Source organism: Metopolophium dirhodum, chromosome 1 (assembly GCF_019925205.1).
Source record: "Metopolophium dirhodum isolate CAU chromosome 1, ASM1992520v1, whole genome shotgun sequence".
Lineage (NCBI taxonomy): Eukaryota > Metazoa > Arthropoda > Insecta > Hemiptera > Aphididae > Metopolophium > Metopolophium dirhodum.
The window spans coordinates 11,605,431-11,614,716 of NC_083560.1; the positions used below are offsets into that span (position 1 = coordinate 11,605,431).

The window sequence follows — 9,286 nt, forward strand, 5'->3', positions numbered from 1 at the left end:
GGTCGTGTCACCACGAAAACCCTTTTTCTGTCTCAACATATTCTTCATAATAATAAATTAATAATCAAATTTAACCTAAATATGGCATTGGCTAAATCGTACGTATTATGGGTAAAATTATATGAATTGTTATTTTATTACGTAAATGTTGTCTCGACCAAGTTTTGACGAATTTGTATGTTGTTAAGTTAGCTTGTGAATACAATCGTATCATTTGTATCGCATTTTACTTATTACATGATTGTTTTCTTAATCTATAGTTTTTAAGTAATAATATTTCTTATTGCTACTTAAAATAATTTTATAGGTAGGTACAGTAAGTACATGACTTAAAAACTTATTACAACACAAATATTTTACATATTTAGCCAAGTGTTCCCTAACCCATGAAGTAGTCTTTAGCAGAAAAGTAGGTAAACGATAAAACAACAATTAATAGTAATTATTAATTTTACCAGAAAATTCATGTTTTAACATTTTAGTACCAAATTCTGATGGGGCGTCATTGTAGATAAATTTAATTGGGAATTTCAGTATGACGCTTTGTATTTTTAAAATGTGTAACATCAACAAGTTTAAACAGCTCGTGTTAACTAAAAATAATATATTTTTGTCATTTTTTATGAGATATTTTTTTTTAATTATTGGTTTTCACTTTTTATTTTACTCCGTCAGCTTACATTGGTGCTACATGAATTAAAAATATTGTAATTACATAATATTAGTATTGTTGATCAAATTGTACATCGTAGGTATTATCATCGATATATACTACAATATTGTAAACAAGTAGAATATTAAAAACACTTCACGTGGTTTTTAAAAAACCAAATCAATACTTTGGTTGCATACGCCATGAAGGCAACTCAATAATTTTGATGTAGAGTCCAAAGGCTTTGTGCAAGTGACTACACATAATATATATTCAATCCTCAAAAATTGTTTGGCACTCACGGCGAGCTTGCATTTCTTTCTGGCAGACTCCATCACGAAGATACTCTGTAATTCAAAAATGATTTGTTTGTTTATTGTTATACATTTATGTAGGTACTTAGCATATTATTTACTAACGTGAACAAAAAAGGGCATCGTTATCGGAAGTTAATCGTGGGTCTAGAATGAAAAGGTTCCAAATCGTTTTTATGAAATTGTCCACGAGAGTAATTTTAAGGTTTATGTTCAAATATTTTACTACTTGAACAACAGTTTTTGAAAATTTAAGTTCTAAGACATGCAGCAACTTGTATAGTTTAATTCAAAACATTATAATTATAATTTGCTGTATCCAAATTAATAAAATACAAATTATAAAATGTTTAGTATGAAAAGGTTCTACAATATTAGAACCTTTTCATCCTAAAATAAAAAAAAATATATTTAATTAGAACTTTTTCATTTTTCTTAATTATTTTTATTATTATTAGTTGAATCTTTTTCAGAATAATCTTATAATACGAAACAATGTAATAATATTATGAAACATCGAAATCTGTATCTTGGTTGTAAAATTCTTGTTGAATATGGATAAAATATGTAACAGTTATAGTTATTAGGTAGTAGGTACTATTGGTAGTGATATATAGTTAACGTATTGTTAATAATTTGGTTTTAGATTTGATTAAATTGTGTTTTTATTTTCATTTTTGGTGATTTAGAACCTTTTACTTTAAAAAAAATCGTCAACAATGAGCATAAATGTTAGCTCAAAAGATGCGCCTTTGCAATATAAAATCATTTCAGTTAAAAAGTGAATTTTGAAAAAAAATGCGATTTAGAATCTTTTGATTCTAGACCCACATAATTAATAACGCCGATGCTGCGTAAAATTAGGTATCTACACAATACATATAGAGGGTGTACCTTATGTCATTGTACGTGGGGTTTTTAACGATTATGGATCGATGACATAGAATTTCGCTAAAATAAAAAAAAGGACTTGTTTCTTTATTTTTAACAGGCAATCTTTTTATAACAGTTTCAAAATGTTTAAACACGCTAACAAAATCAACTTTATTTTTTTAAATGGTAACTACAATATTTTTTAACGAATTCCAGTAAAACTTTTTTTTCTGAAAATTTTGATAGTCAAATCATCAATTTTGGTTCACTAGTTTATTAACTATGGTCATCTAAAGTTTAGTAAAATATGCATTAATACTTTTAATGTAAATAATTGATATATGTTTAGTTTACAAGAGCTAAATAATTTTTTCTTCTAATATAAAAATGTATCATTTTATTTTTTGTTAAAATTGTACCAGTTTGAATATTTAACAATTTAATAATTGCTTGTGAATTTGATTCAAGTAATTCAGTTGATCAAAAATATAATATACATCTATAATTTGTTATATTTATGAAAATATTTAAAAATATTAGCCAATAGGCATAAATATATTCATATTAAATATTCAACTTTAAAAAAAATATCGGTTGAAAATGTCCGCATCAATAATATATCCGTGGTGTTGAGGGGGGGGGGAATGTCCACGATTCCGTATTTATATGCAATAAATAAATTTATTTGGATGAAAGACGGCTGCATGCATTTATAGTATTATTATAATATAGTGCACTCGATCTAGAAAGGAGTTTTATCATTAATTGTATTTGTTATTTAATTGATTAGTACCTTTGAAAACTAACACGTCCTACATAAAAAAATGTTCATTCTCGCGGTATCTATATAGCTAATGGTGGCCTATCCATTATTATATGTATTATCTATATAATTACAATTATTATAATATATTATTATATTATAGGGCTTTAAAATTTCATGAAATTTATTTTCTTAAAATATTTCATTTGCATGGGAAATAAAAATAAAATGTTTATTATATCTAAAAGTTAATAGTCGTCAACTTCCAAGTGAACATTTTTAATAGTTGGTTTGTTGTATGAAGCAAAGAAAACATGTAACATATTTACATATAATTTATAAGTTGTTTAACAAACCTATACCTATTATAACAAATTTAAACATCGCCTTTTAACTTTTAAGTTACAAACCAACTCAACATCATAACATATTGTTGAGAGCCATAGCTCTGCGAATGCATATTATATTCACAATGATGAGACATAAACTTCTCTTAATAGTCGTGAGTCGTGACCTTTTACAATATACAAAATATGATCTAAGTACACGGAAAAAAATATTAACTAAAAAGTTTTAGGTAGAAATATTATAGTTATATCAACCATATTTCAGTTGAATATACTACATTTTTACCAAATAAGTTAGCGAAATCAACTAACTATAATTAGTTGAAATATTTTGGTTGATTTAACTGTAAAATATAGTCAAAATGATATGACTAAATAAAAATAGTTAATACAACCATAATACTATAGTAAGTATGGGTTTTTCCCACTGCGCTGTGTCATCGTGTTGTGAATTTGTTTCCTTTGTCATTCGAAAATCGAAACCGAAACGTGTCTATACTCTTAGTGCGTACCTACTGCATATTCTTATGTAATGCGTGTATGTTTAATTAAATTGTTATAAAACATTGTTATTAGTTATCTGTAAGTCTGTGAATTTATTGATCGTGTATTCGCATTTCGCCGTGTCACGTGTTGGACGCGTACAGCAAGCGGCATTATATGTAAGTACCTACCTACATTTATTACATATTTATATATTATATATTCCACATAATGAATATTATGAACTAATATACACTATACAGTATACACTTATAAGCGTGATTCGTAAGTCAAAATCACTATTTTTAATTACGTGCTATTTTTCACTATGTTATTCAGTCAACAAATCTATAGATGGACGACTTTACAGAAACTTTGTTGAAAGAATGGGGCTCGGAATGGGGAATTGATGATAATACGATAAATATTTTCAAAGGTAATATAAAGCTAGTTGAATTATAAGGACATGGTGATTCATACATAAATTATATAACTAATGCTAGCGTATTGTACATATTATAAGTACAATGAAACCTGACGGAATCGCTGGGGACCAACCAGTTTTTCCGTTAAAAGAGTTGTTTGGCATTAGAGAGGTGAATTTCACATATTTTTGAATCGGAACTTGATATTTTCAGTCATAAGGAGGATTTCGTCTAATATAGAGGGTCCGTTATAGAGAGGTCTTATTGTACTCACACATTGAATATTGCACATATAGTTATACTTAAATTCTAATCATCATAATTGAATGTTTATACTAGTGATTTCTTATAAATATACTTATATAAGGTATTGTGTTTACCTTTATAATTTGTTTAAGACTAAATCCACAATGCATAAAATATTAAATCATACTAATAAAAATAATAATTGTAATTAAAAAATAAATACCCAATTTTTTTTTTTTCTTACAATATTAAATGGATTAGACTCTATTGGTGTACAGGAGTTAGAAGCATTTTATTAGTTAATGTTGCACCTAATTATTATGAATTCAATAAATAAGATGCACCAGCTGATATTGTCTTAAAGCAATACAACTGTTAGGCAAAGTTCAAAATATACAAAAAAGTAAGTAAAATATTGTAATTTAAAAAAAGAAATTAAGAAAACTAATGATCAATCAGTTGATATACCCACAAACTCGGTCAGTGATGATAATAGCATAAACTTAAAAGATTCAGGTATTAACTTTTTTCTAAAACTTTTTTCTAATACATTAAGACATTTTACTTAAATATGTTAATTTATTATATTATTAATCTATTTTAATAGGTTATGAAGATAAATTATTATGGCTTAAAAACAATACAGAACCCATGCAAACACTTCAAACTTTCTGGATAGAAACTATTGAATACCGGCAAAAAAAAAAAGAAAATTTAATAGAACTCTATCCTGGTCTTCAAAGACCTACAGGATATATTTTGGTACTTTTTTTAATTTGCATTATTTATAAAGAGTTAAACACAATACAATTATACTTCAGATTTATGACTAGTATTGTAGTATAAAAAAAAAATATTACGAATATAAAATAATATATTACAAAATGTTGTTTTTGCTTTAATTATATATTTTATCAACAATAAATTACTATATCTGTTTTAGATTGAACTTGATTTCCAGCATTTATATCCAAACAAAGAATTTTTACTTCTGAATAAAATTGATGATTTTAAAGTTCAACTCATAAAATACATAGACAAATTTAATTTTCAATTTGGAGTTCAACATTTCAATACTGTTAGAGAATTAAAGAATCCTTCAAAACCTGGTAAATATTATAATCAACGATTATTTTTGTTGAAGTGTCCTTATTTCTTTATTTTTTTTTTTTATATAGGTAACGACTATGTATCAATTTTAAAATTACTTCCTTTATTGTTTCAACCAATAACTATAAGACTAAACAATAAAAGAAAAAAAGATTGCATGCCATCAGTTTGGAGACCATCAAAAGTGGAGCAAGCTGCTGCTTTTATAACATTTATACCTGTAAGTTTTATTTATGAAAGTAAACTTAAAAATAAATGAATAAAAAATATGTTAACATGAAACAATATATTACAGGATGTTGGTGAATTGAAAACATTACACAACTCAAAAATAGAAAAAGCTCTACAATTTGGGTTGACATTGCAACCGTATGTAGTAATTGTTGGTTCAACCGAAATATTTACAGTTGTTAATAATATTTATTTTAAATTGAAAACACCACTGAAAGGCCTGGACGTATGTATCAAAACATTTTTTTCTTTAAATGTACACTATCCTGCTGAAAGTGAGCAGGTATGGTTTTTCATACAGAAATATTTTTATGACATAAATCTTAAATCGTATAAAAACATATTATCAGTACAAACTCTAATAAATGATTTGAGTAACATATAATTATATTTTGATATAATTAAATTTTGTTTTGCTGAACATTATTTATATTATTATTATTATAAGCATTTTGTTATGTAAGATTGCCGATTGGTATATAAAATTAAATTAAATTTTACATTAATATGTAGTTAATAAGTTATCGATAACTTACCTATTATAGTAATAAGATACAATTATAATTATAATTTTTTTTTTTCTAAAAATATGTTCTTTTTATGTACTTAAGTAATTATAAAATAATGCCTTCTTGCTTTATGTGCAAAAGTATATTTAAAATAAATTCTCATTTAATAAGCCATTTAAATATCTTCCACGATGTTAAATCTGTAAGTGAATTTAAATGCTTAGAAACTGGATGTTATAGAGTTTTATCTACTTTTCATTCATTCAAAAATCATATAGCCCAGCATAAAGATGTATTGGTTGAAAATAACAAACCTGATAATTTTCCTGTCTCCACATCTAAACAAGAACATGCAGATTTAAATATTGTCAATTCGCCCATTTTGAATGAAATTATTTCTTCAAATTCTAATAATAGTTCAGACCAAATATCCGTTGATAATTTTATTGATACATTGCGTTGTAGTTCAGTGACTTTAGCATCTAAGTGGTATAGTAATAGTATAATACCAAGGAAAATAATTCAAGTCTTATTTAATGATATCAGACAGTTTAATAATTCATTTTTATCCCTCTTAAAAGATAAAATGCTTGAAGTTAAATATGATTTAAACCATACTAAAGATATCCTTCTTATGTTTGATAAACTTTCAAATCCTTTTTCTTCTATGAGTTCTGAGCATCTTCGTTTTAAAACCTTTGATGAAATTGGAATTCTTATTCGACCAAGATTGGTAGATATCGGATGTAGACTAAATGATAGAATGAAGGCTGGACGTGTTATATTTGAACCAAAAGTTTTTCAAATGTCTTTTGTTCCTCTTAGGTATGTGCTTAAGACCATGCTACAAGATTGCAATTTATTTGAAGTAATTATAGAATTTATGAATCATTTAGAATCTAATTCAAATAAATGTATTAGTAACTTTGTACAGTGTAAACTATGGAAAAGCAAACTTGAAAAAAATTCACAAAAGATACTATTGCCATTATTTTTATATTTTGATGATTTTGAAATTAATAATGCTCTAGGCTCCCATGCAGGTAACAATAAGTTAGGTGCTGTATATGCGTCATTACCATGTTTGCCACCTGAATATTCTTCTTCTTTAGAAAATATATTTTTGGCATGTTTATTTAAATCAGTGGATAGACAGGAGTTTGGGAACCGTGCTATTTTTTCAGAACTGATATCAGAATTGAATTTTTTAGAAGTTACAGGAATAGACATATTATATAATGGTGAAATAAAAAGAGTTTTTTTTTCATTGGGTTTAATTTTAGGGGATAATTTAGGATTGCATAGTATACTAGGCTTTTCAGAAAGTTTTATGGCAAACTTTTCTTGTCGTTTTTGCAAGTCAAATAAATCTGATTGCAATCATCAATTAGTACAGATTGATGAAAACCTAAGAGATGAAGTCAATTATTCTACAGATATTGCGATTAATAACCTTTCACTCACTGGGATAAAAGAGTTGTGTGTTTTTCATGAAATACAGTCATTTCATGTGACAAACAATTATGCAGTTGACATTATGCACGATATTTTGGAAGGTGTTTGCAAGTATGATATTGGTATGATGTTAAAAGAAATGGTATACAATTTAAACTACTTTACAATTGATACTCTAAATAATAGAATAGAGTCATTCAATTATGGACCCATTGACATTCGAAACAGACCTCCTCTAATATCCAATGATTCATTGAAACATGGTTCAATTAAAATGTCCGCTAGTGAAACATTATGTTTCACAAAATATTTAACACTAATTATAGGTGAATTAGTTCCATTCAATTCTGCATTTTGGAGTTTATATATTATTTTAAAACAAATTATGGATATTATATTTGATAAATGTCTTAAATTTGAAGATATTCAACTTTGTAAACTGTTAATATCTGAACACCATGCATTATATATTAGATTATTTAACACTAATTTAAAACCCAAATTCCATCATATGACACATTATCCTTTAATAATGGAACAGTGTGGACCTTTATCATTAATTTGGTCCATGCGTTTCGAGTCAAAGCATAAACAATTAAAAGATACAGCTAAATCTATAACTTCCCGAAAAAATTCACCTTATACCTTAGCATTAAAGCATCAACTTAATTTGTCGTATAGAGTTTTGTCGTCAGTTAATACAATAAATATTAAGTTAGGACGTCGTACATTACTTTCAGCAAATACGCGGGTCAAATACAGAAATATTAAATTTATATGTTCGCCTTTTAATATTTTGGATGATAAGGTACAATTTTTTTCATGGATTGATTTTAAAGGTACCATTTACAATTGTAATAATATGTCAGTTTTTGATTAATTTTAGTGATGACCCAAATATTTTACCTCTATTTGGATTAATTTTATCTGTATTTATAATAACTAATAACAATATTCCTTTTTTAGTTTGTAGTATTTATAATAATAATTATTTTGATGAACATTTACAAGCGTATAATGTACAACTTACTAATAAATTAATATGTTGCTCAGTTGAAAATTTGGATTGTGTACAACCCACAATTCATTGTGTTATGTCTAATGGGTTATGTTTTATACCAAAATAAATAGTTTTTATATAATGTTATATTCTTTTATACATTTATTATACCTAAAATATGTATTATTATATATTCAATAAAATACATTTTTTGACTTCATCAGTTGTGTTATTCATATATTGTATGCTTACCTAAATTTACCATTCCTATCAGTAGTGTACTCAGGATTTTCCATTAGGGGGAACCAAATATATAATATTATTATGTTTGTCATCTAATCTTAGTTTTTAATATTGAATAGTTTATATTATTTTTCATGGTAAATAGGGAGGATTGAATCCCTTAGTCCCCCCACCCTGGGTACAACACTTGGTCTAAATATATTTTTTATATATATGTAATTAGTAGTTTTAACTAAAAATGTTTAGTTGGAAATACTGCAATATACATTTTGTAAAATAGTTAATTCAATTAAAATGTTAAGTTCAAAATACTATAATATACATTTTGTAAAATAGTTATTTCGACTGAAATTTTAAGTTGGAAATACTATAATATACATTTTGTAAAATAGTTATTTCAACTGAAATATTTAGTAATAATAATTATTTTTTTTAGTTACATATACTATAAATTCAATCAAAGTGTTTGGTTAGTACAACTATAAAATATAATTACAATTTTAGTTAGAATTAAATTTAATTGAATTGACTATTAATATTTTAACCAAAATCAAATAGTATTTGCAACTACCAATATAGCTATGCCATAGGGAACTATATTTTACAGCTGAAGTACATATAATTGCAGTTGAACT

General features: G+C 25.8%; 2 protein-coding genes across 2 annotated transcripts; both read left to right on the forward strand.

Annotated features, from left to right (window-relative positions):
- The first annotated feature begins 3,437 nt into the window (after nt 1-3,437).
- On the forward strand, nt 3,438-5,847 carry LOC132935282 (uncharacterized). Its single transcript, XM_061001774.1, has 5 exons — nt 3,438-3,868; nt 4,711-4,865; nt 5,047-5,212; nt 5,282-5,433; nt 5,509-5,847. Exons 1-5 carry the CDS (start codon nt 3,787-3,789, stop codon nt 5,827-5,829), a joined length of 876 nt encoding a protein of 291 aa, XP_060857757.1. The 5' UTR covers nt 3,438-3,786; the 3' UTR covers nt 5,830-5,847.
- A 221-nt stretch (nt 5,848-6,068) lies between these two features.
- On the forward strand, nt 6,069-8,535 carry LOC132952808 (uncharacterized). The gene is made up of 4 exons (XM_061025287.1): nt 6,069-6,447; nt 6,550-7,194; nt 7,237-7,734; nt 8,462-8,535. The coding sequence occupies exons 1-4, from the start codon at nt 6,069-6,071 to the stop codon at nt 8,533-8,535; spliced, it is 1,596 nt and encodes a 531-aa protein (XP_060881270.1).
- The last annotated feature ends 751 nt before the right edge of the window (nt 8,536-9,286 follow it).

Bases quoted from the DNA above. Each gene is read 5' to 3' on its own strand.
- LOC132952808 (XM_061025287.1), top strand. From the start codon at position 6,069: ATGCCTTCTTGCTTTATGTGCAAAAGTATATTTAAAATAAATTCTCAT. The intron at 7,195-7,236 runs GTGAAATAAAAA...GTTTAATTTTAG, and splicing joins AATAGACATATTATATAATG to GGGATAATTTAGGATTGCAT. The intron at 7,735-8,461 runs GTGAATTAGTTC...TATGTTGCTCAG, and splicing joins ATATTTAACACTAATTATAG to TTGAAAATTTGGATTGTGTA.
- LOC132935282 (XM_061001774.1), top strand. From the start codon at position 3,787: ATGGACGACTTTACAGAAACTTTGTTGAAAGAATGGGGCTCGGAATGG. The intron at 4,866-5,046 runs GTACTTTTTTTA...TATCTGTTTTAG, and splicing joins GACCTACAGGATATATTTTG to ATTGAACTTGATTTCCAGCA. The intron at 5,434-5,508 runs GTAAGTTTTATT...AATATATTACAG, and splicing joins CTTTTATAACATTTATACCT to GATGTTGGTGAATTGAAAAC.